Here is a 25,986-nt window from a genome sequence, read left to right on the forward strand (position 1 = left end):
AAGAGTCAGATCTGCTGACCAAGTCTTGGTGAGGTTGATGAAGGCGAGATTAAATGGTTCCTCAGCTCCCTGCATTTCTTGTCCGGTCGTCTTGGAGAGAAGAGCGTACCGATGGCCGGTTGATCTCATGATGGGTGCGGAACCCACACTGTGACTCTGGGTAACCCCCCCCCCGCCAATGATTTTTAATCTGCCAGGACCGAGTCAGTGTGCTCTGACTCTGTGAACAAGTTCCAGAGGGGCAACACGCTGCAATTCTTCTGAGCGAGATTATTTCTTTATACATGTAACTGGTCTCCAACCAGTCATTACTTTTTCTTGACTTGGCCATGTTGTAAATCGTATCCCTCCGTGATGCAGTGTGGATAAGACATCAGCTATTGCTGCTGAGCAGAATCTCCTCAAGGATGAGACACTAGTGTTCTGTCTTGCTGCTGTCTATTTGAGGTTTTCCAGTTGGTTGGGAGTGATGCGGCTTCTGTGATCTCAGCTAGATTTTAGAGCAGACTATCAGATCCTATGGCTTTAAGACCCGGAGCATCTTCATTTTTTTATTCGTGATAGCGGTTTTCCGAACGTCACGGGTGCCCTGGAGGTTCTGCCAGATCAGTCAAGCCGATCCACGAAAGCAAGTCTGGTATTGTTGCTCTTTTTCTCTGGTGCTTTAGTATTGCCAGGTGTCTGACCTGCAACGTTGGAAAACCATGAGCCCCATGCGCCCAGTGAGGCAGGTCAACTAGTGACAGGATAGCACCTTTCTGGATTGTGGTGTCAAGCTTGAGAATTCTCGGCGGTGAGCCTGCAGGGCGATGCTGTCAAGGTGTTAGGAAACCTAACAGCAAGCGGGGGTCAGGTAACTTACTCTGAGACGGTAGGACTTTGGAGAAAAGGCTTGGTCTAGGCCATGGTCCAGGAGAGCTTGCCGAAAACCACCTAACCGTATATTGCGTGCACTGAATGCGCGATCCATAGGAAAAGTATACATAAAGATTTCGGCTAGTTTTAATGAGAAAAGGAAACTTTCAAAGTCATTTTGATCAAACAGGCATTAAATGAAAAAGCTTCAGTATGAAAAAAGTATTTGGGATCGCACGTTGTGAGTGACATATCGCCCTGTAAATATTTTTCTTTCGCCTCTGTGACTTTTGACAAACCGTTCAAAAATGTCATTCGCAAATCTGGCCAAAAGTTTTGTACAACAAGGAGCTTGCATTTCACCTTTTAAACAGAACTTGTCTGAGAATACAGAACCAGAACTAAAGAACAACACAAATGAGGTAGATTATTATTTCAAGCGATCCAAAACGAGGATCCCCATCCGGACTACGTGGCTAGTACTAGGTCAGCATGGATGCCAGATCGACTTGCTGTGACCGCCATTTTTATACCTCAAAAATTAGGCATGTCTATCTACCACGTGATTTTTTAGGCATAGTGCAGTGTTGCAGGATGAGCGGACAACTTGTCTCAACAGACGACTTGTCTCAACGGTTTTGAGAGACTTGTTGATTTTGAGTCCATTTGTGTAAATTCACAAGAAACCTTACTGAAATATGTACATGCACTATAATTAGGCACTCTGAACCAAGAAACTGAGGTGTTTTAAAACAAGCTACAAAAATCGTTTGATTCAAACATTTATTTCAACGTGTGGTCAAAATCCCTTCAGATATCCTATGCATAAGTAAATTTTTTGACAGAAAAGGCCCCAAAGTTTCAGAAATATTTTATTCAAAATATTAATTCTGAAAGTCTGGTCAAACTCCCTTCAGATGGTCCCTGCATAATTCGAGTTTCTCATGGAAAAGTCTCTGATTTTAAGGCTAGCAAAATCGCTCAACAGAACTGATTTATCAAATGTTGAATGCACTTAATAGAGCTACTGTGATATGTAATAATTTTCTTTTGTTTACTGACTGATGGAAATTTTTAACCAATTAACACATTTCAAGTGGTGTTGGGATTTTGATTTTGTGCAAAAGAATGCCTGTTATTCAGTATCCTTCAATACTGAAAAGAAGCTCCCTTTCGTGACATAGCAAATCCAATTCACAGAATTTCACACTCTTTCCAATACCCATCTGAATAGACATGTTTTGGATATAAAAGTGATATAATACAGCATACCAGCATTTACATATCTTTTAATGTACTATATACAATCATAAAAAGCAATATGCTATCAACAATTTACATTTTTTCTTGCACTATATGCATGCTTGTGTGAAAAAGTGACATGAAACAATGTTTCCAGAAAGTCTTTTCTCCTGGCTAGTAATTTCACTACCGATCACTCCTTTTTAAGGGCATGGTGAGTGTTTCATTATAAAGAAGTAACAGCTTCCCTTTGGAGCTGACACAGAGTGTGCATGCACTTATTAACGCACATAAGTTACGCAGGGACATCAGTGGCAACCAGCTTTTAACTGTTCCATCATTTCCCGAGTAAAGAAATAAGGCATTTTGCAGACTACAGGAACTTCTTATTTGAAACTGTGGAAGCAAGAGCAGCATTTCCATAGAGATATGGACAAGGCTGACAAGTGAAAATTTCTTCTCCTTTAGTTTAAAAGCAAGCATCAAAAAAACATGCACATAAAAGAGAAAAAAGTTTGCTTTGCGTAACAGTGGTGTGTCACTGAAATGGAATGCAGTTTGTTTTATGGAAAAAGCCCTGTTTTTTGGTTAAATCATCAATATTACAATGACTGTATTCATGGAGTTGCCAGAGGTCAGATAAAACCTGGCCTCCTCTACCCTGTGGATGCCATGCACACATCCTCTTTTTGATGAGGATAGACACTTTGCGTGCATTCTGAGGAAAATCAGAGCTCTGCATATCTCATTTGTGCCGGTCAGTGAGTGCATTAAGTGTTTCCTTGGTAATGGGAATCCAGTTAATAGTCACACTTGTAGCACCACTTTTCCTGTACGAAGTCAAAAAAATGGCAGCTCCCACAAACCTGTTTTTCCCCACTTTAACATCCACAAAGACGTAATCTGGTCAAGCAGTCATGACCTTGTCTAAAATGGGATAAATCCACAGTGCTGGACTTTACAACACAACTTGTTTGGGGAGTAAAGTCTGGCAATTGCAACCGACTGTATTTTGTGAAAAGCAGTCTGAGTACCTAAGCAACACGGGTTGCATCACTTGTCTCTCACATCACTTAGGGGGTTACAGACCACTGACTCATGTGTCATGATGAACAAGGGCAAGTACGTCAGGAAATCGAGCAAGTCTAGCATCCCATCCTCCCCGAATTTGTCCCGGACTTCGTCCAGGTGTTCGTCACTGACCCCGCCCGCACGCAATTCAATCAGGAGTCGGGGGACCGAGAGACGACTGGACGACTCGTCAATACACCACTCAAACAGTTCCTGCGGAAAAAAGTGAGTAGACAAGCTACATGTAAACTGCACCTGCAATGCAACACCAAATTCCAAGTCAGAGGGTTTGAAGGCTAAAGGGACACTGCAATAAATATATTCCAGTGTCATCTATCCAGTTGTTGATTCAGCAGTGATCAAAAGAGTGAGTGCAGTGAAGCCTGAACACATGGATTGGTAAGTCGATGCTTCAACCTATCAGCTGTCCTTATGAATATACATGTAGACTGCCTGAGTGTGATTTCATGGCCTTCAGTGCAAACCGGTTAAGGGCCTTTGTGGGCAAATTCCACTGAGGTCAATTTCACATTTCATGACCAAAACAGTGATGTCATCATTCAATCAGCAGAAGCTTCAGCCTTGCAGCTATGTCAGCATTGACAGATGTAAGAATTTTGCAGTCTTACTCTGTTTCTGTTTAAGGTGGAATCCTTGAGGATTTATGCTGTGACAGCCACTCAGTATGCATATTTTAGTCAGGGGCAATTTAAGCCAACAGCGTGTACAAATAAAGCTGTGTGGAATACAGAAATTTAAACCCTTGTAACAGTATCTTATTACTTTAGTTTGTTTTATCTTATTACTTTAGTTTTAGCCTACTTGTTCCCTTCCCAGTATTTTTTACCTTGCCACGATACATTTTCCAGTCCAACATCTGAAGATCAAATTTCTGGATCAGGTTTCGAACCCATGAACTGCAAAATAGAACAGGAAAACACACAACCCGAATTTCAAAATAACTTTCCACACACTTGAGGGAAGTCAGAGCTCGATGCCGATTAAGATTTCATTCCAATGATAGCAATACTGCTACCAAAAAACACTAAAAGTTGAAAACATTCATGTAAAAGCAAGTAATTTAGCCACATGGGGAATTAGTGACATAGTGTAGGGCAGTGTGTTTAGGGGCACTTTTAGAACATGGTACTGAAAAAATCACAGTGGTTGGGTTGTCAGTAACCCACTTCAGAGATTACAATTTTGGGCTGGCTGGTTTTCAAGGAAGATATTTAATAGACAAAAACAAATTGCTGTTTCTTTTCAAACAGAGTAAAAGAACCATATAATTTGCTTGTGAATGGCAATGACACTGGAGTAGATGAAAGAAGATTGCTGAATGAATCACATTTGTTAAAACGAAAAAATGACCAAACTGCGAGTCAACAATCAGGCATCTGATTGTTGATGACTTTTATTTGAAGAGATGATGGATTGGAACAAACAGGTCAGTTTCAAGGAATGGAGCAAAGAAATTAAAATCATTGGCTGTGTTTCCAGTTAATTTTACAAGTACCAAGTTCTAAGCACACAGTCCTACCATGGTGTGAAGGAGTAACTGATAATTTGTAGAATGTTGAATTAATCAAAGTTGTGGAAATTTTCTAACATTTCTCTTGATTTCTTCATACAACAGTTTCTTAATTTATATTATAAGTAATACACTTGTAAATTTGTATTTTAGGTAATTCTACAGACACCTGTACCTAGAATCTATGAGAAACCAAATATCTTAGAGAAGACAAATGGGGAGCGAACATGGTGACTTACTCAACGGAAGCAATCTTTTGTGACAAGCCTGCCATCACCGAGAATATACGGAAGTCAGACCCCTCCATGATGTTGTAATCAGCAATCTCCAGAATCTGAGGAATGGAGAAAGAAAGAAGGTAACCATTCAGAACAAATTGACTTACAAAAAGAAAGTTTGATTGCAGTAAACCTGCCTGCCTCACACTCCTGTATTTGCGATCCACCAGACAGAAGGTGACTCAAATTGCACAATATGTTTATACATAATTGGTCATTCTGTGAGGACAGGCTGAAGAAACATGCTCTTCTGGGCAGGTTAATTTGATGCACTTTGCAACAGCCACATTGATGCTTACTTAAATACACAGACAACTGCAATGAAAACATACAATGAAAGAAATTGTTTGGGTCAGTAAGTTAAGATGCAAAGTTTTTACAATTTTTTTTTCTTGGAATCTGTGACATATGCAACCCCATTTATAAAATTCAGGCATACAGACTAAAAATGCACTTCCCTAAAAATGCACTAATATGCTTTACCCGGCAGATGTACTCTTCCTCTTTCTCTGTAAGGTTCTGGGTACCAGTGATTCCTTTCAGAGCAATCAGTGTATCAAAACAGGACAACCAGCCCTTATGATTCTCGTCGACCTAGAAAACAGCAGTCACACAGTCAAATGAGATTGTATTTTTAAGTGAAATCTTCTGAAACATGGTAATTTACAGACTTTAACCGCCTACAGATGGTAACCTGTTACAGAAAATCAATGCAGGTTTACATATCTTCCAGCACAGAGAGGTACACAAGAGGCCATTATCACTGAAGTAGTAACATGCTTGCACATACTGCAGCTTACCCACATCGTTAACCCTGAATGAGCTATTAGGGTGGGGCCATACAGCCCCAGCAGTGGAAAAACTCTTCTTGCTTTTCCGTTCTTAACTTTGCAGTTGCACTCACAGTTTCAAAGGCCATGCTGTACATCTTCAACTTCTCCGGTTTGAGGATGCAGAATTGTGCCAGCCATCCATCTACAAGAAAAGACACCCAATGTCACATGTTAATTAGGCACAAGCAGTTGCAAATCCTAAGGAGTAATTATGATTAGCAAGTATACACTGAGGTTTCTTCCTTTAGTTGGCCACAAGGGCTGGTTTTTAAACATTGTATGTGATGTCTCGCTCACTGGAGCACCCTGTGGGAGATTAAGGCTGTTCAATGTGATAGACAACATCTGTGGAGAAACTCCAGTCTTACATTCTTTGATGCTTTCGCCCTCCTCCATCCTGGCCGCTGGTATGGGCTGTTTGGACCTAAGCATCTCATACATCATCATGGCCTTGCGGTGCCTCTCCTCGGCCAGCCGCTGTCGCTCCAGCTCCTGGGCCAAGGACATGTCTCTCTCAGCGGGTGAGCTGGGGAGGGGAGGGGGAGCTGGGGTGCTAGGCGGGGGGCTGGAGGCTAGAGAGGCAACTGAAGGGTTGGGATCTGACTCCTCAGGCTCTGGAAAGCTGGAGGGCACGACTTCACTTATTTCAGATTCAACTGAAACAGATACATCAAAGTTATCTCAGACATATTGATCATTTGAGTAAACAGACCTGAGTCCACCATGAGTCAGTCTCAACTTTAATCAGGAAGTCAGGTCACAAGGAACAAGGGATGAACAGTGACAAAGGATTGACTTTTCCTCAATTTGTTTGAATATGATAGCTTATGACTTGGCTTGAGACTGGATGACTTATGGTTTTGTGAGAATTTAACTATAAACTTATTTACCTACATGTATTGTCAGTCATACAGGAAGTAATGCACAGGGTAGTTCTGGCACATACTAAAGCACACTTCCTGTATGTGATATCAGACTGTGGTTTGCCAAATATGTCACTTCGTGAAGTGACTATCAGTTCTTATTAATTTTCCTTTTATGGTATTGATGATAGATTTAATAAAAAGAGAAACAATAAGAAATCCACTCTTTTTAATCATTTGAGAAAATTTCGAAGAAAAATGCCTGGAAAGTTGGCGATAATCACAAAACTGGCTGTTTACCTTCTGGTTCAGGATCAACGACAGTGGGCAAAGGAGGCAACTCTGGAAAAAAGTGCAAATAAAAATAAGGGTTGACTTTTTTGCCTTGCAGGGGCAACATGCATGGGCCACGAGGATAATTACCTTTTCCATGTCAATAGTCAAGTTTCCCTTCAATAAATAAAGTTTGAAAGCCACTCCCTCTGAAAGAGACATTTTATCAGTTATGGATGATCTTGATGTCAAAACTCTCAAGGATGGCTTTTTGGGGGCACATAGGGTATTGTTCATCCAAAGAAATATCAGTTGATTCCAAGTCATGGCTACAAGTTAAAGCCCTAATTTCTGGCCTGAACTTGGGTATGTTATGAGCACCCAGGGAGGAAAATACTTAAATCCCTGATACTGAAAGAGTTAAGTAGCTCTCCCGAATTGCTCATCCACAATTCAAACCTTGCTCTAGGTTTAATTTCTAACCCAGCCTCTCCACACAAAATGATATTCTTGCATTCTGGGGGTGTCTGATACAATGACACAGCATACTTTGGACACATTATTTCTAATCTGAATTCATTGTTCGCAGACCTAAAACTTCCCTTCACAATACAACAGTGTCATATTATCACTGCAAAGCAAAGGCAAACTCTGTTAAGGCAAAAAGAACAATTTGGACCATTCTCACAAGTGAAAATACCAAACGGCTGTAAACCCTGGCAACAATATCCAGGAGGCTATCAGCACATCAGGTTTGTTTTCTAAGCCAAATTCATGTGAAGGTTTATGTTGACCAGTAGCATATCTATGTTGGGCATGGGGAGGCACATACCCCCCCTTACAGAAATACTTGCCCACAGGTGCTCCTCCCCCTCCCCCATTTCAAATGTTGAAATGTACAGGTGCCCCCTCGGAAATTTTTACCCTAGTTATGACAGAATTGTTTAGGCAAAAGCAATTCTGGAGAAGAGCTACTGCAAGTGAAGGGTTACTCGGCCTTCTCCAAGCCTGTCAAGTTACAGGGTTTGCGTGTTAAACCCACAACCCTCCTTGGTCCTTCAAAAATTCCCAGAGGGTATGTGAACATGTACATGTAGAGCCCAGCCATTACAAAATTACAGTTCAGCTAAGTCCAACGTGACAAGAATTCCTGCAATCTTAGAGGATTCCGCAAATGTTCTTAGCTAGCATGCAAGAGTTCAATTAAAGAAGCGTGATAATACTGCCTTGGATTTTGTTTTTCTGCGGTGTGCACATGTACATATTCTTGTGTTTCCAAGGGATAGTGGATTTCTTCACTTGAGCTTAAAAGCATTCAAAGCTGTTAGTAGTGCTGCATGGATTAGCGAGGGTATGTTGACAATTTCACATCCTGACACAGCCTGGTTAAGGTATAAATGATGGCAGATTTTCCTGTCAACCCTGCTGAACATGGAGGAGGGAAAGCTTGCTTTTACTTGATTGCAGAGGAGGACGCTTGATGTCATAGTTAGATGCTCCATTATGGATGTCGACTGCACCATAGCTTTAACCCATTACTACTTTATCATATTACACTGGATTTATTCCCTTGATCACTTTACAAACCTATGCATAGCTGGGGCAAGTTTCAGGCGGAACAAGGGGAATTAGGCTGGGCACTTTTTGGTTTTGGTAGCACTTTTTTTTGCAATGACTGTTAGAAACGTACAGTGTTAATTGCAAACTGTGAAATGTTTATTTTTCCTTTATTCCTGTGAGCAAATCACAAGTTCGAACAAAGCATTTTGCATTTCTGCTGTGTAAAATCTGACTATAATTCTCAAATGTTGAAGAGTGACAATGGTGCATTCAGAGAAGCCAATGCATGTCTTGGATGGCACCTGTGAATCCAATATTATTTTGAGCAAATGTATTTGCTTTCTTTTTTTTTTTTTATTTCTTGAGTTTCCCAGTTAGCATCATGCCTCTGTCCACTGCAAAAGCAAGATCGTATGCTTGGAATTATTCTCCAACAGTCGACATGCACTGAGGAGTCAGTTACACTTACAGAGGATTTTCAGTCATGTGAGTTTTGACAGTCAGTGTTCAATTTACTCAGATGTGTGCAAAAGTGCGCATGCCTTCAGAGTCTCTCAACATTCCAGAGTACATGAAATTGCTAATAGAAATAAACTGCCAGATTTGAAAATGCATGCCCTGTCATGGACATGGTATGCTTCCTGAAATGCCTTTTCCTGTCATGTTACCTTATGTGAAAAATCTCTACAGAGGCAAATTCCAGCTGACTGGTAATATGCAGCTATCGTGACACTGTGATGCATCAAAGCTAAAAAGCACACTCGCATTGCATACACTGCAATCCCACACTACTCACCAATAACCTTGGGTGGTTTGGGAGGCTCTGGGGTCGGGATTTTGACTGGTTCCGGTTCTGATCGGCATGGCAACAGAAAGGCAATGTTGACAATTTGAAATTCATATCAAAACAATGTATCTGACCACACTGCCCTCCCTTTCCTTATATCCGCTCTTTCATTAACTGAGTTATTTCCTACATGTACTTCTATTTCTGTCTAATTTCAAACTATTCAAATAAACCACAACCAAGGGAAACTCGCAACAACTTTTTTACTCATTTTCTGTGGAACAATGTTCGATGCCACAAATTTATCTGAATGCAATGGAATGTAATCCGATGACATGAAATGCATTTCACATAAAATCTCTCTTTTCTCTGTGTGAAACTTTGCAGTCAATTGTCTCTCCTCCCTAATCCCATTAGAAAAGTTGACAAAGACAGATTGGATACATACTTGTGAATAAAAATTGGAGGAAATGCTGTAGGGAGACACTTTTTTTGTGAAAACTAATGGAACTTGGAAAGGTACAGACAACCCAAATGATCTGGTACAAAAACAAATCCCCATGCAGTGACTGGAGTGTATTTCAGAAAGATTCTAGCCGGATCAAAATGTAAGATTCAGAAGCTTTGACGAAAATTTGACATTTCTGACTGATTTCAAACTATTTGAGTGGGACTCAACCCTTCATTCCCTGTCTGTCCGTGGAGACTTTTTCTGACCACTGCTTACAAATCACCAGACAAACATAACGCTACCGAAGACCAAACATCCAAACATGAAACTCAGACACAAAAATCCATCAAATAATTTAGACAACACATACCAGGTGGGGGCGGAGGTGTAAGGCTCTTGGGTGGCAGCATGACAGGCTGTGGCTCGGGTTGTGGTGTGGGCTGTTTCACTGGTGTTTTCACTGTCTTCACCGCCTTGGACTTCTCCTTCTTTGGGGGCCGCTTGGGCTTGGATGGCTTCTTCTTGGGCTTCAGAATGGGAGGTGGGGTGGGGGTTTTAGGGGGTGGGGTGGGCTCCTTGGGTGGTGGTGGAGTAGGAGGGGGCGTGGGCTCTGTAAAGAAGTAAATGAAAACAAAACCAAAAACTTAGGAAAAAAATTGGAATATAAACAACTGATTTACTTTGAAGGTAACTGAACATGTCAGAGGTCAATGCATGCTAGGGGCCAGTTTGTCCAACACATCTCCAAGTCATAGGCATTTCTATAACATCCTAGGGACGACAGTAATATGCACCTCCAAGTCACAAGCATTTCTATCACATCTTAGTGACGACAGTAATATGCACCTCCAAGTCACAAGCATTTCTATCACATCTTAGTGACGACAGTAATATGCACCTCCAAGTCACAAGCATTTCTATCACATCTTAGGGACGACAGTAATATGCACCTCCAAGTCACAAGCATTTCTATCACATCTTAGTGACGACAGTAATTTGCACCTCCAAGTCACAAGCATTTCTATCACATCTTAGGGACGACAGTAATACTCAAAGAGTACATTCAGGCATTCAAAGCAAAGGAAGTAACTGGACCAAAATGGGCATTCTTTCAGAAAAAAATGACCCCAAAACATTTCCTTGGGACTTCTCCAAGTATGGGTAAGTGGATACACTGAAAGGACATTTTTGTTGTGTTTTCCTGTGTCTTGGTTATTGCATACTTCACAGGGAAGCCCAATTTCAACTTTTCATTTATACTGCTGCCCTCAATCTCTTAATTATTATTATTTTTTGTGTAAAGATTCATTTATATGTGTATTCATATTGTTTGCATCATTGGTTTTTTTTTCCAAGGTCATGTAAGTAGCAAAAATAATAATTATGGGGCAAAAAATATATTTTCATGCTTGTCTGTACAATAATCTTCCAACAAACTACTAAACTACTAATGAAATGCTTTCTAGACCTGTAGGCCAGTACAAATATCAAACCTTAAGAGAATAAATATGCATGACTTTAACCCTGATACTCCCAAATGTTCACATGGACATACCTTTGGGAGGAGAGGGTGGCGGTGGAGGAGTTGGCAATTCAGGTCTGGTCAAGATGGACGACTGGTGGACAACTGTTTGATCGACATCAGCCACGTCTGGCCGCAACGGCTCCTCCAGTGGGTAAGGGTCCACTACCGACTGTTCGCACCCTGGCACTGTGATTGACCTCATCATCTCAGATGGATCATCCAATGGCAAGTAACTCTCTGAAGAGGAATAGTTGACATGGCAAATGACAGGCAGTGAGCTACTGTAATACAGAAGATGTGTCCCTCTAAATTGCAGAGTGCCCTCATCAGCAATGAGACTGGCTGGTTGGAAGTTTTTACAAAGGGCTGCTGCACACAAAGAACATACAGTCAAACCATAATTCAAACAGAGATGTTGCATATGTTCCATGCGTCCCATACCAAAAGCGTATGAACCTACTGTACGAGTTTGTGGCGAATTTCCACTAAAAGACCATCATGACGTAAAAACACACCCTTTCTTGTTCTCACGGATGGCCTTCCACAAAATCACTCTTAACATGCTTAAGTGCAACACTCTTAACTGTCAATGTTAATAGAGCATATTGCCATAAAAGTAATAAGACTAATAAGTGCATTATTTTAAACTTTTTTAATAATTGTAATTTCCTGAGAATGGACTTCTAGAAGTTCAGCTCATTTGAACATCTTTTCTAGGATTTGTGTCCATATTAAAACAAGAAGTTGTTATTATTTAGCCTGTTTTGTTGACCTACCATACACTACAGGTTCCAGCACCATCATGTGATCATTGTACATATAGCTAGATTGGTCCACTTTGCTCGTCTCCAAGGGCCCTGCGGTAACGTCCCTCCGTTTAGGCTCAGGAGGGCTATCTGCATCATCTTTGTCCTGGTTCTGGCCAGTTTTGGCTCCTTCTGTGTCGCTGTCATCGCTGTTGTCAAGGTCAGCTAGGTAGCTGTGGCTGTCCCAGTCGACAGTCGTCGGGGGTCGGGGAGGATTCTCCAACTTGTGCAGTTTGAGTGGGACTGGGGAATAAAAAGACAAGACATTATTGCCCATGTTGACAGTACACGTATCTTGGATATCTCCTGTTGTGTGAGAACAGATCAGACTGTTCTCACATCATGGTTTTCTGAAAGCAGAACACAAAAATCGAATATAAAAAAAGGACAACTTACCTTTCAAAATGACAAATCTATTGAACTGTAATCTTTCCACTTCCCTTCGCCAATGACATCAATATTAACTTTTTCTGATTCCATAATTACTTCAACAGTTTTGAATGACTCATAACCAGAAAGGTTTAAAACTGAAATAAGCCATCAGTGAAACTGACATCAAACCACTTCTAGTGCTGTATCACGGCAAAAGAAGGTCACTAGATATGACTAAATGTTAGAATACTTAACTAGTGGCTGGAAGCATGCCCTAGGTGATTTCTGACACGATATGAAGCATGATAACGGCAAAATTGATTAGATAATGAATGAGTAGAATTTAGATTTAAGTTGATAAATGTTAATTAAGAAGCTATGGTGGAAAACAAGCACAACAAACACCAGTGCATGATTATAAGATAACAGATAAAGGTAAAGTTTGAGGCAGATGCTTGCTTCGGAAAGATTAAGTAAAAACTGTGCAAATTGAATTCCTTGAAACAGTTGCAAAAATTCATTCACATTCAGTTTTGAAACAATATTCAGAAAACTCTCTACTGATGTCCAGGAGTAAAGTTCTTTAATCAAAAACTGGTAAGGGAGACCATGGGAATTACCATTTAGAAATATGGAACCTGTCACTAGAAAATGAGCTGAAAGTTGGAATTTTGGAAAATGCAAATATTGATATTTTTAATCCAACAGAAAAAGAGCTTTCCAATGGTATAATAATAAATGACTCAGGGAAAAGAACCAGGTGACAATGTGACACTATTCCGGATGCTTTGGGTCGGTATTTCAGACATTGTTTTAACATTTCAGACCAGACATGAATAATGCTTTTGTCAAAATTGGTAAGCAAATGACATTTTTAATATTTTTATCCTGCAAAAACTAAGGAATTAAGTAGAAGGGTTAATCCTTCCAAATACTACAAAACTCAACAATTAACCTCCCTTCAATTTTTGACTTTGAACCATCACAATAGGAAATAGCGGGTGCGACTTCACCCTCATATTGTCGTGACATGTCACATGTGCTCACAGTGCATCAGTGCTTGACATTATTGAGATGCATTGTGCGTTTCAACTTAAACTGCACCTTCAAGGATAACAATAGAGTGTTTAAAGTAAAATGTAACAATGCTGTGCCCAGAAAGAAACTGGTATCTTTGCCCTTTGGTAACCAGACAAGATGAGGACTAATTTGGTATTATGTCTGCATGCATCCACACTGTGGCAACCACGGCAACCCATCTTACCAAAAGCTGGCTCCACATCCAGGGACTCAATGCCTGGCCAGGCAAGAGTTGGCAGGGGGAGGGGGGAAGATGAGGAAAAACGGTTCAAATCTGACTTGGATATTTACATTTCTCTTCAAACCCCGGTTCACTTAACTACAATGTTAAGTTGACAGAAAAGTGTAAAACCCTTAAGCAACTTGGTACAAAAGTATACAAAAGCACACAAGTGTTTGAGGAAAGATGTCCTACTTTTGCTCTAGAAGGAAAAGCTGTGAGTTAGAAAGCTGCCAGAAAATCTGCCAAATGTTTAAAGCATTTTCCTGAACAAAACTCTATGATGAAGGCACAAACCTGAAAAGAAGACTCAAGTTGAAAAATTCTAAACCCCAAGAATTTACAAGCAGGATAACAGCAAAAAATTTCCGTGCTCAGAGCAAAATTTGTGAAACAGACAATCGGAAGACTTGAGGCAACCTTAACGAATATTCCACATCAGATTTGTAACTGGGCCCAATTTCATGCCTCTGCTTGTCACAAGAAAAGAACCTGTGCTTACAACTAGCTCACAAAGTAATAGTAACCGTAACGTGCATGCATTAATGGTAAGCGTTCTGTGCATGCATACATCCACACAGGCCCTTGTGCATGCATACACACAGTGGCCAAGACGTATTGGCAGTACATGTATATGCTCAATTTCTGTGCATAACCTGGAAACACAGAACTATCAAGTACAAAAGTCCATGAACTGGCATTCATTAGCAGATCCATCAAAATGGGCCCATGGGTGCCACTCATCCTTACCACTGGTCGCTGTGTGCTGGGATCTTACACTCACAGGACTTGACGTTCCTTGAGTTAGCATGCGTTAAGTTTCAAAGAGGAGTCAAAGTTAGAATGAAACTGCATTCCTTAATACGTACAAAGTCTGAGTTAAACGGCATTCCTAAAACAAGAGTACATGTAACTTCTCGCATCTATGAAAGTGGAAAGGAGTTTTCACAGAACATAATTTGCTTGTGAGTATGCATGTAGTTTACAGCAGAAAACATGCAAGGGATTCTTTCATTCCATTGCTGCTGATCATTTTCAAAAATGAAATATAAAAGTTAACCTAAAAATGTAACTAAAATGCTCACTGAAGTACTAGGCCAATCAGTTGTGGGAAGCATTTGCTGCATATGTATTAATATGTTTGGAATCATATGAAATGCGTCCATGTGAACACTGTAACTAATTAAAGCCAACAAAGCAATGCTCAGTGGATTAAACCAATGAATTTTTCTCAAGTGGATTTCTTTGGTTCTCCTGTAATTTTCAACAAAGTATGTACAAGGTTAATCGCAACATGAAACACACTGTGATGCAACTGCGAGCATGGCCATGCAGACAGAAGAAGCATTGAAACATTGCGATTCATGGCTGTAAATCTGAGCTGTTTATGTAAATGTACTGTTTGTTCTTACCCGATCTTATTGAGCCATAGTCACTGGGTTCACTGTATTCCTCTATTTCTGGCAAAACTGCACCGCGATACAAAACAGTCACCAAAATTGTCACTTATACCCAACAATTAAATTAAGACACAGGAAAAGAAACTGTACAGTCCAAAGCTGTTAGTTCAGTGCATAGCAATCCATCAAGTGTAGGGCTATTAAACACAACAGGGCAACGTCTGCAATTTGAAATATTTACATTAACCAATTTCAAACCCCGTTTAAAGAGTTTTCATTGCACTGTAATTCTGCGAATATTTCTATCCACTGGGAATTAGGAAACAACAATATGTTTAGATACAACAGTATGTCGATATCAGAGCTTTAAACTCTGCACCTTTTTTTCCAAGAACCTCAACTTTGCAAAGGACAACTATCATTTTGTTGTCTGGTGCTTTAAATAAAAAAGAGGTTTCTAAGAACAACTTGATGACATATTTTCAAAGTAAAATCCACATAAAAGTCCTACATGCAGTACACACTACACATTATCCAACCATACGCAGGAGCTCCAATTAAAACCAAGGGTTACTTTCTCTCATCTGAAGTGAAAAGAGGAAAATGGTTACATTTCGTGTATCAGATAGCAAGTAACAACTGAACAGTGCATTTGATGGTGGCAAAAGTTTCGTGGGAAATCTAGGGGAAAAAAATTATATTACAGCAGACAATTTTAAGTCACAAGAGCAAACAACAAAATGCCTCACAGCGGCAATTGAAAACAAAAATGTGTGAGATCCCTCAAAATACAAATTGAGAATCACAAAACGGTGCTTCTTTAGTGTGTGAAAACCGTGCTCCTCTCACACAGGTCTTCACTTACCTAGCGGTTCAGGAGATTTTTCTACTTGAACCTCCCAGTGCACTGTCTTCTCTGTCAGATTTTAGAAATACGTTTTTTTACTACCAAAAACTCTACAAAAAATAAAAGACATGAAAGTGCAACTTGGTGCAAAAAGTAATGGTGTGCAAACATTGAAGAAAATCTACTTCACAAGAGAACAAAGAGAAAGAAAATAATAGAATGAGAGCAAAATGGGGGCAGGGCACCATCACCAGGCTTGGAAAAAAATGGCTGAGCACCAGTTAGCAAGTATGTTATTTTGCGCCAACTTTCCAATGAAGAAGCCCAAAATATTGCGACAAAAAATTGTTACCGGTACCTTCCTCTGGTGATCTGACCGGAGAAGGTGCTCTCATGGAGGGGGTGGGGTTGGAAAGAGAGCAAAGGTCAGAGGTCGGAGTGGAAGTCAGACTCTCCTGCGAGTCCTGACTGCAAGTCGGTAGGTCAACGGTCACAACCTTGACACTGGAGGGCGGTGTTACCTGGACCGCTTGAAGACTATTGCACACTTGAACTTAGAGGGGAAGGAGAGGAACATGAAAAGAAAGTAATACAAGAAACAGGAAACAGATTTCATGTGAGAAACTTTAGAGACATGAACATGTTCAAAACATACAAAGTACACATACAATGTCAGAAAACTACATGTACATGAGTTAATGAAAAGGTAAGTTAATATCAGCACAGCAAAATGGAAAAGTGTTCACTGAAGTTATGACATCAACTGCATTGGATCATCAAAATAGGCTACTCAGTGAAACATCCTTTCAAATGGGCGAAATACATGTACCGGTATATCCCTTAAAAATTCATCTGCTTCATTCCATTGTACAAACTGCATTTCCCTATTAAACGCTCTATTTTCATACTTGAAAAGTCAACCTCTTTTCCAACAGTGTCATTTAAAAAACTTTCTTTTTACAGATTAACTAAATGTACATTAAGAAACAACACTGACCCACTAATTTCCTTAAGAATACTTTTTCTGTGGTCGGATTTTGTCCACAAAACTTGTTGTAAACATTAATAATTGAAACAAACCAACTAAGATTTTGCTACCCATTGAAATGATCACACGTCAATAACAAAGAAAAATCAACGGCCATTATTTGACAGAGACACTTTTGTTGGTGCCAACACGTACCTCTTTTCCGAACGGGTTTCGGTTTTGGCACTTTGGGTGACGTCCTTCCCTTCCACGTCCAGAACTCTGGTTTCTTGAGGGCCTTCTTCTTTTCTTTCCACATGGCTTTGGGGGCTGGAATGTGGTGCATGTGCTCCAAGAATCGAGGACAGGGAAGAGCTGGCAGCTCCTCAAATTGTCGCTGGAAATGGAAAAAAAAAAAAAAATTCAGGAAAGATCATGTAGTGCATTGTGTCCACGTAGGACAGTTCCACTTTTAAAGTTATACTCAGAGCACACAGCAGCCACTGCTTATGTTGCAAGACCTTTTGAAATGAGGAGAGACCAAAAATGCTGTGAGTGAAGCCTACGCTTCTTAAAAATAAGTCAGGAATTTTCTGGGACTGTAGAAAGAAGTAGAAAAATCTCCTTTCATACCGAGTGAAGGGTTCTTTAAAAAGCTAGGATTTTCAATGCCAAAAGTTGCATGCATCTTTGAGATTTGTGTCCATGTGCATGGAAACAGTTTCCCTGAGAATATCGGGATGCGAGAAAAAGGCTTTTAAATATTCATCCATTTGAATTCAGTGTTTATTTTCTTGTTATATGTTTGCTTCTTTCACACAACTCCATTACTTACATGTACATGTATTGCTTCATCATGCATGTGGGCATACATGTAATTATGGAGACACCTTGAAAAAAGACTTGCGATTTGTACTGCTGATGATGGTTTGAAAATGCAGGTAAATTTATATATCATTTGAAGCAAATAGGAACAAAACGAGTGACAAACTGCAAGACCAAATACATGTACCTCTCTAAGATAGTTGACATTATCTGCATCTGATCACATTTCTGTTGCACGCATTAGTCTTTCTCTCCTTGGTGAAAAATTGGTACTAATGCTGCAACAAGATGTCATTTAAGCCACACTTCCCATTCTTCCAAGAATTCCTTCTAACAAAATCAATATTCTTCCCCTCGGGAGTCCTGAATTTCATCAATAAAGCCTAATTTCCAACAACTGTGGATCCAGTGAAGACAAAGCAATCAATGACCTTCTGCTCATGCTTACCACATAATGGTATCGCCCACGGTCTTTCAGTGACATGGCTCCGACGAAGTTCACAAAGGCGTGCGAACCCACCTATAGAAATGAAATTGGATAAACCAGATGGGAAATGAAATATTTATCAATTGTGTACATGCATGGTTTACCCTCTGTGAACGATTTCCTGAAAAAATGCTGTTTCAAAGGTTCAACAAAGGGAATAAAAAATGATGAAAAGTGCAAAGATGTGATCAGGAATGACTTTTCTCAAGGATTTTGACCATGTTGACACAGCAAAAACTTAAACGTGAGATTTTGGTGGACAATTTTTCCAGTTCAATATTTGAGAGTTTATTTGACAATGTTTAACTAGAATAGGAGCAAATTTACCATTTGGAAAAGTTTATCAGGACAAGTATGTTATTATAAAATGACGTGCCTTTTATAAAAGAGTAAACAGTCAACTGGGGCCTGATTGATGCACTTAAGAAAAAGTATCAAATGATAATCTGCATAAAAAAGGTCATGTACTGTACATGTATACAAACATGTTCTGGAATTAAGCTACGACATTTCACAGAAAATGCATGCAAAGTTCCGGTAATTTACTCCCACCATGAAGTTGAAAGATATCAATTGCTTATTTTGTTGTTTTGTTTTATCTATCTTTATTTCAACAAAGCTCATTTCCTTGAGCAACGTTAACACACGCTTCTGTTGATGTTCCAGATTTCCAAAGTGCCCTCCTATTCTCTTCACCCCCCCCACAACCGATCCATACTAGCCCCATAGATATGCCTTTCACGACAAGCCAAACACACTAAATACTTTATCCATACATCCCAGTGCATCCACAGCAACTTTTGTATGGGCTCACAGGGCAGATAATGACCACAATGCACGGGAACATACACCAACCACAGAGCAACGCTTTTGTTCACATCATACCTATTGTTCTGAACCCGAGTCTGGTGCCTATAGGGGTCTAGAGGCTACCAGCATTATTTCTCGATACAAGTACCGTAGTTGTCTCTCCATCTGGGGATGCAGGATTCAGATCAGGCATACATGTACCTGCTGTGACCTCTCCATAAATTGTTGATCAGGAACGGAATGGATTGGCGTCATCTGTACACAATTTATGAGCCACCTGTTTGGTATACATGTAACTAAGCACGTTCTTTAACTTTCCTGGCTTACCAAACTTCTATAGAGATAATCTCTGTCCAGCACAACAGAAACTGTAATAAAATTCTGTTCTACAGTAACAATGTACATGTACATGTAACCATACGCATTACTAGCTCTGCCAGTTGATGTCATTTACATTATGAAGTTTTTACTTTTTAGCAGTAACTTTTGCATTTCATTTTGTATTCTGACAGTCCATTGTCTGTCTGGAAATTTTCCTAATGGCTGTCACCATATAAAACATGATAAATATTCACAGTATTTCAAAGTGCATGGACCTCAAGAGTGCTTTCCAAAGTGCTTAATGATTAATTGCTGCATATGAACTTTGAAATCACATACAACAGCTGCATGCATGTACATGTATGTGTACCACACTGTTGTGAGCCCCCAAATGGAACATTCCCACCCTTACATCCCTACCAGCGTGAAATTCTTTTCTAATCAGCAGAAATTAAGATATTAAAATTTAGCCAAAAGATGTGTTTAATCTGCCCTGACCTCTGAAGGAGTTAAATGCAATTTGCACAAGATTGATTTTGGTTTCATTATATTGAGCCCTGAAGAGTTTTGAACATAAAAAAGAATTCTGTCCGTTAATATGAAAAATATGGGGCATTTGGTTTTGTTTTGCACACAATGTGCATGTGTAATGTTCCCAAATGTTCGTTGTTCAGTAGAGTATTGTTCAGTCACATTAAAAAGTGATTCAAACAACACAAACTTTTAAGACTTGAAATCCGTAACATTGGCATTCCTTTTTGGGGGGTTTCCAATTTTTCCGAAGAAAAAAAAGACACATTCAAGCAACAACCCTGAGGTCACCTGTACTTTTTTCTACCTAAGATTTTAATTCTAAAAAGAATTATTTACGACAATTTATAAAATTCAGAGAGTGCTCTGTTTGAGGGGAAAAAAACTGAAGTGGCTATGGCCACATGTAATGGCACTTGGTACAGTTTTCTACATGTAGAGAAGTGAGGAGAACCTTCACATTCACGTGGGTGCATAACACGCACTACCCGTTACACACTAGGGGTGAGAGATCAAGTGCATGTCTGATAACCAATGTCCAACGACTACAGAACTGCCTAACAATCAAGACAAAACTTTGTACTCAGAGTATTTGTTTGCGTGTGATTAACAAGATATATTGGTGTGTATGGGGGACAATTTGTGTCCGGGTTTGATTGTTACCAATTTATCACTCTATCTAAACCATGTCAAATTTCAAGGGCTATAGTTTTGTTGCAAAATTCAAATTTAAAAACTAGATTTGGGACTGGATCCCATAAAAAGAGTTTCAAGTTTATTTAGTTTTAGTTCACATTAGACAGAGCAACTACACATGTACGTGTGAGTTCTTTGATTTGATGCACATGTATAACCTAGTTTGATATTGTGGTGCAAATGGATATTACCTGTACACATGTGAGGGGGAAAAACTGAATGTTCCTATTGAATTGTGCTGTGAAAGATTCTTTCAAAGGGGTTTAACTCAAAATTGGCTTTGGCAACTTGCAAAAAGTTTTGTTATCAGTAGATTGAGTCACATATGAAAAACTGTGCTGGATTACACGTACATGTAGACGTACATGGGTCTTGAAGGTTTATCATGGTGGACATGAACAAAGTATAGCAGGTGAGCTGTGACACAACGGAAGATAATCTCCCTTTTTTAGTTGTGTGGTTCTAAGAAGAACCAGTTGTTTTAACTTGGCATTTCATAAAGAGTGCTCGGTTCATCATCCAAGACTTTGATGACCGAGACCGAGACCTACATGTACATGTACTCTTTAAAGGCCAAGACCAGGACATAGAGACCAAGACTTTTGCATCTGAGACTGAGACCAAGACCGGCGCTTTTGAGACGGAGAACGGCCCTCCAAAGACCGGGACACTGATAGGGCAAGACCGAGACTGAAACCACAAAAAAGGAGACCTCTACAACACTGATCAAAAGACTGAGATTGCTCCCATGGTGTTACTGCAAACCTTCCATATTTGGTGCTGAATTAATTCATCAAAGTTCTTCACACAGTACATGTATGTGAAGGCAATGCAAAGAAAAAAGTGCAATGAAGGATTTTTACAGCCTGGCTGGAATTCAGTGTTTCAAAACTTTCAGGCCAACACGTGGCAAAAGAAGGGTTTTTGTTTCATATTTTTCATAAGTTTGAGTAGACTTCGTGTATGCAAGTGCCCTTGTATTATTTAAACACAACACTGTTTCTGTATCCAAGCCCAAGATTGAAGGGTTTAAAGTTTGAAGCCTATATGTATACCTGAATGTTTTCAGCAAGTTGACATACGTGTATGAGTACCACACAAGTCCGGAACATTTCAAAAAGGCAGAATTTGTTAATGTTAAAATGACCACTTTTCATTAAATCTCCAAAAAAAATCACAAACATAGTGGTTTTGATGATTATTATTTAACTCTTGTTCAATCTTGCATTAACAGCACTGCACTTTTTGTGGACTTAAGTCCAGCTGATTGGAATGTGTGTTTAAGAGAAAAACATATGTACATGTACCCTTGGACTACAAATTCAAGGCTAAGTATACATGTAGCTGTGTACATGTATGTGTAGGTATTATAATGTACATGTACATGTATACATCCTTAGGGCCACAATGCCTCTACATCATACATGTGCACATCAGTTACATGCATAATAGTCAATAAACCTCTCTGGTATTTGACTATATTTGCACTCCCGGTGTGGGTGGCACTTCACACCCTCACAAGCAGCTTTTTTTAACCTTAAGCTGTCCAAACACCCTGATGCTAGCCAGTGTAACACTTTAACCAAACATTCTCAGGGGTTTGTACACATGCACTGTCATGTGTAGCTGGAGTGGGCCACAAAAGGGGAATGCTGCAGCCTTTGAATTTCTGGAAAGGTCCGGCCAGACTGAGCAAATGCCTACAGGGTGTGCGTTCACATGTTATGGCCAGCAAGAAGTAGGCATTTCACTACATCCTTTATTTGTACCTTTCAATGGTGATGTGTTTTTTATTATCAGTAAAGTGCAATTTCCTTTGTTAACTGTAGGTATGTATAGCTCAGCCAGCTTTGGCACAACATGCATTATAATCTGTCATCTTTATCTTTCTCCCCTGAGCACTTTATTAGTAGCTCAGAGTAAAATTACTTAAGTCAGAGCACAAGCAAAACTCAACAACTACATGGACATGCAAATTCATTTCACAATGAAAGGTGAACTAGAAGTAGTTAACAAAGCAAGCCGTCAAAATCAAATTCATCTCTTTCTTAGGGGCCACATCAACTGTGAAAATAAAAAATAAAGGTGGGGGATAATGAGGAGGCTTTTGAATTCATGGCTCACGGAAAAGAGTTCAGGTGACTCTTGGTCTGAAATTTATAGGTGTTTTCCATGTTACAACTTCGGACATCCCTGCATATCTATGGCATGTGGCATGTATTGGTTAATGGGAAACTTCTGAGATACTTGACGGCAGCAAGCGTACCAGTCCAATGAGACTGGTCCACTATTGCTCTAATCATTTTTAAGTATGTCCATATTAGCTCCAACACAATGTACACAATAGCTGACCTGTCACTAAGAGCCTGTTTGTTTCACACGGATCTGGATTTTGATCAGTGACCCCAAAACAGGTTTGCTCCATCCATTAAGCCGGTTCTGGTGCCCCAGTGAACCAGTGTCCGATCGTGATCCAGATCTTTGCGAAACAAACACGCTCCAGAAGTCTAAAACGTTTCTTCTGTCCTTTGCCTGCTGCAGTGGTATAACTACAGTACATGTACGGTGGGGTGAAATTTCCGAGGGGGCACCCACATTTTTCAAGGGGGCACAGAAATGCAAATTAACTGTGGTTTGTACATGTATATTTCAGCCTGTGTACATTTCATAGTTTTTAATACGGGGCATTGGGGGAGGGGGGAAGATAGATATCCACTGGGGAGCACATCCCCCTCTGCTCCTTGTAGTTTAACTACTGGCCTGCTCCTCCCTAGTAATCACCCAAACACCCACCTGTGCCCCTGAGACCCAAGCATTTAGGTACTCGTTCCACTTGGGGTCCTGCAGCAGCTCGGCGTTCACCGTCAGGCTTGTCTCTCCGGCACCCCCTTGTCGTAGGACGGGCAGGGAGAACGAGGAGGTGGGTGCTGTGCGGGCGCGCTCACTGGCATGTGGGGGTGGCTCCGAGAGGCTGCGGTGGTGACTGTGGAGACAGTGGGGAAGCTCAGGGGTGGCAAAGGAGCTGTGGGCACGGTCAGGGTATAACAGGTTGTCATCCCTCGAGGCTTGAAGGCTGGAACTTTTGGAAGAGCTGTAACGGTACTGTTTGAAAAAATTGTACAAGAATGTCAAGAAAATGTAAAAGGTGATATCCAACCAATCACAGAATTTCTGAAACTTAAAAGGCCATTATGAATCATTAGACAGATTTGGTGCTATATAAATCATCTACATGTAGATGTTTCTTTATTTAAAAAAGTATTTAAAAAATAATCTACATGTGCCAGTATTTCTCTGTGTGATCATGCAATGCAGTTTATAAGAAAACAGTACCACTTACACTTGTTAGTATTGTGCCTGTAAATATCTAAATATACCGCAATCTTGCACATCCTAAATTGTGAGTTTTTTCTCAAACAGAACTACATGTACCCAATCTATGCAAAGAACTCAGTTTCATAGGCCTATCACACCATTCCACACACCCAAACACATCTAAGTTCACATTTCCAGAACCCTAACAACTGCCGTACTTGAACCAAACTAAAGAGAGAATCAATTCAACTTCAAGTTACAAGTTGTTCCCCCAAAAATCAACAAATAATGTAGTCAGCTTACTGTGTAGCTGCATTGCTCAACAAAAGCTTTTCCAAATGTGTTTGGTAAGTGACACAGCAGACAAATAAATGAGCGTACTAGATTTCAAGTAAATATCAAACAGCACGGACAGGGTTCAGACTCTTGGTACCAGCTCATATGCCAAATTTCACAGCACGCCAAGTTTGGCATGGTATCTTACTCTGTAAAATGAGGTGAAATTTTTTGCTTGTTTCCAACTCTTTTTTCCAGTTTTTAAACTGGCTCTGAAATCTGAAATATCACAATCATCCACGTCCATGTAAGCTGCAGCGACTGCCAAAATTGGATCCACCAACACACTTGAAAATATGCAACACTGGGCCTGTGTTTCACACAGATCCGGATCACAATCAGTGATCTGTCATTGGATCACTGACACCAGAACTCGCCTCATGGATAGTGCACATGAAGCCTTGGGATCACTGATTACGATTCAGATCTGTGTGAAACAAACAGGCCTGCTGACTTCATTTCGACCAATAATGGGACTAGAAAGCACTTTTTAAGAGACTGGATGTTACATATAGTGGCAGATCTAGCATTTACAAGGAGTGGTTTGCAGTTACGAAATGGGGGGACAGCTTGTTTTAGAGACAATTTCTGTCTTTACAGTGATTAAATAACCAGTTGAAAACATACCAGAAAGCAAGAAGGGGAAGGAAAAAGGTTCATCTTCCGTAACAAAAAAGATTAAAATTGATGAGCAAAATGTGGGATATGCCTAAATCCGTGGGCTTCTCGTTCTGCCTCTCTGCTCAGAGAGGCAGATCGAGGGGCATCAATCTAGTTGGGGGGGGGGGAATAACAAATACACCCCTACCCCAAATGTCGCTGACCGTATAGTCACTACACTAGCCCCTAAATGTGCAACTTGATGTGAAAACTAATCAGACTTGACAATGAGTGGTGAAATTTGGGACCTGGCATCTACTCGGTCATGTACTTCCAAAACTGTAAGGTTTATGCACTATGCACATTATGAACTACAGCCTACAGGGATTATTGTTCCGCCTCTGAGCAGAGAGGCAGAATAATGTTCCACATACACAACATAGTTCTAGATACGCTAGAGGCAGAGAATAACGAACTGAATTAAAATAAACACAATGTAGCATCCATATTGCTTAGCTGTGTCAAATTTATTTTGTTTTTAGAATTTAGAAATACCACCATCAAGGCAAATTGACAACGATGGTGAAATGGTACAGGTGAAACAAAATTTTTGAGGGATATGACATGTTTGATTCATTCATACTCACTGGAGTTGTAATTTGAGTCTTCCCCCCATAATCGCCACTCGCCTGTACACCCCTGGCTAGAAATTCTAGCCCTTCACGATCGCTTCCTTCAGCCCCTTCCCTCTCTCGCGGATGGGTGCGAGATCGCGAACGGGGCTTCCGCTGTCTCGGCAGCCGCAAGCCCACCGTGGTCGACAGATGCGCCTCCGCCCCATCCCGGTCGTAGTGGAGCACACAAAGCGTGGGAAACTCCGTCATCATTCCAGCGACTTATCCCTCCTCGTTTGCCATCTAAGTGGCATTTTATACTATTTCGATAGTTCATCCATTGCTGTGGATCTTAACTGATGGTGGAATTTGAGCCTAGCCGTAAATAAACTAGGTAACAGAAGACATCATTTTGTGAGCGAAATTCAGTAAAATTACACATGTACTCTTTTTCTAACATGTTCTCCATACCCGGTCCCCAAGATAACTA

At 40.3% G+C, this 25,986-nt stretch overlaps 1 protein-coding gene across 12 annotated transcripts; it reads right to left on the bottom strand.

Moving 5' to 3' along the window:
* Window positions 1-1,621: 1,621 nt before the first annotated feature.
* Window positions 1,622-25,986, bottom strand: LOC110987510 (uncharacterized). 12 transcript variants are annotated; one of them, XM_087134708.1, is made up of 20 exons: window positions 25,530-25,986; window positions 23,425-23,733; window positions 18,235-18,306; window positions 17,178-17,358; window positions 16,353-16,541; window positions 16,013-16,063; window positions 15,160-15,216; window positions 14,498-14,545; window positions 13,712-13,744; window positions 12,046-12,318; window positions 11,300-11,506; window positions 10,115-10,354; window positions 9,303-9,359; window positions 6,974-7,015; window positions 6,179-6,466; window positions 5,882-5,952; window positions 5,461-5,571; window positions 4,939-5,033; window positions 4,016-4,085; window positions 1,622-3,381 (listed from the first exon to the last, which is right to left on the bottom strand). In XM_087134708.1, exons 1-20 carry the CDS (start codon window positions 25,767-25,769, stop codon window positions 3,151-3,153), a joined length of 2,865 nt encoding a protein of 954 aa, XP_086990834.1. In that variant the 5' UTR covers window positions 25,770-25,986; the 3' UTR covers window positions 1,622-3,150. The 12 variants fall into 12 exon arrangements, with proteins under 12 accessions (XP_086990834.1, XP_086990833.1, XP_086990843.1 ...); XM_087134707.1 differs by having other exon boundaries at window positions 16,353-16,547; XM_087134717.1 differs by lacking the exon at window positions 16,353-16,541.

The sequence above is a fragment of the Acanthaster planci genome, linkage group LG03, assembly GCF_054643075.1.
Source record: "Acanthaster planci isolate LZ-2023a linkage group LG03, COTS_SCS, whole genome shotgun sequence".
NCBI lineage: Eukaryota > Metazoa > Echinodermata > Asteroidea > Valvatida > Acanthasteridae > Acanthaster > Acanthaster planci.

Coding starts and splice junctions, on each gene's coding strand:
- LOC110987510 (XM_087134707.1), bottom strand. CDS start 25,769: ATGATGACGGAGTTTCCCACGCTTTGTGTGCTCCACTACGACCGGGAT. Junction 17,359..18,234: donor GTGGGCGATACCATTATGTG/GTAAGCATGAGC, acceptor TTCCATTTCCAG/CGACAATTTGAGGAGCTGCC. Junction 5,953..6,178: donor GGGCGAAAGCATCAAAGAAT/GTAAGACTGGAG, acceptor CTTTTCTTGTAG/ATGGATGGCTGGCACAATTC.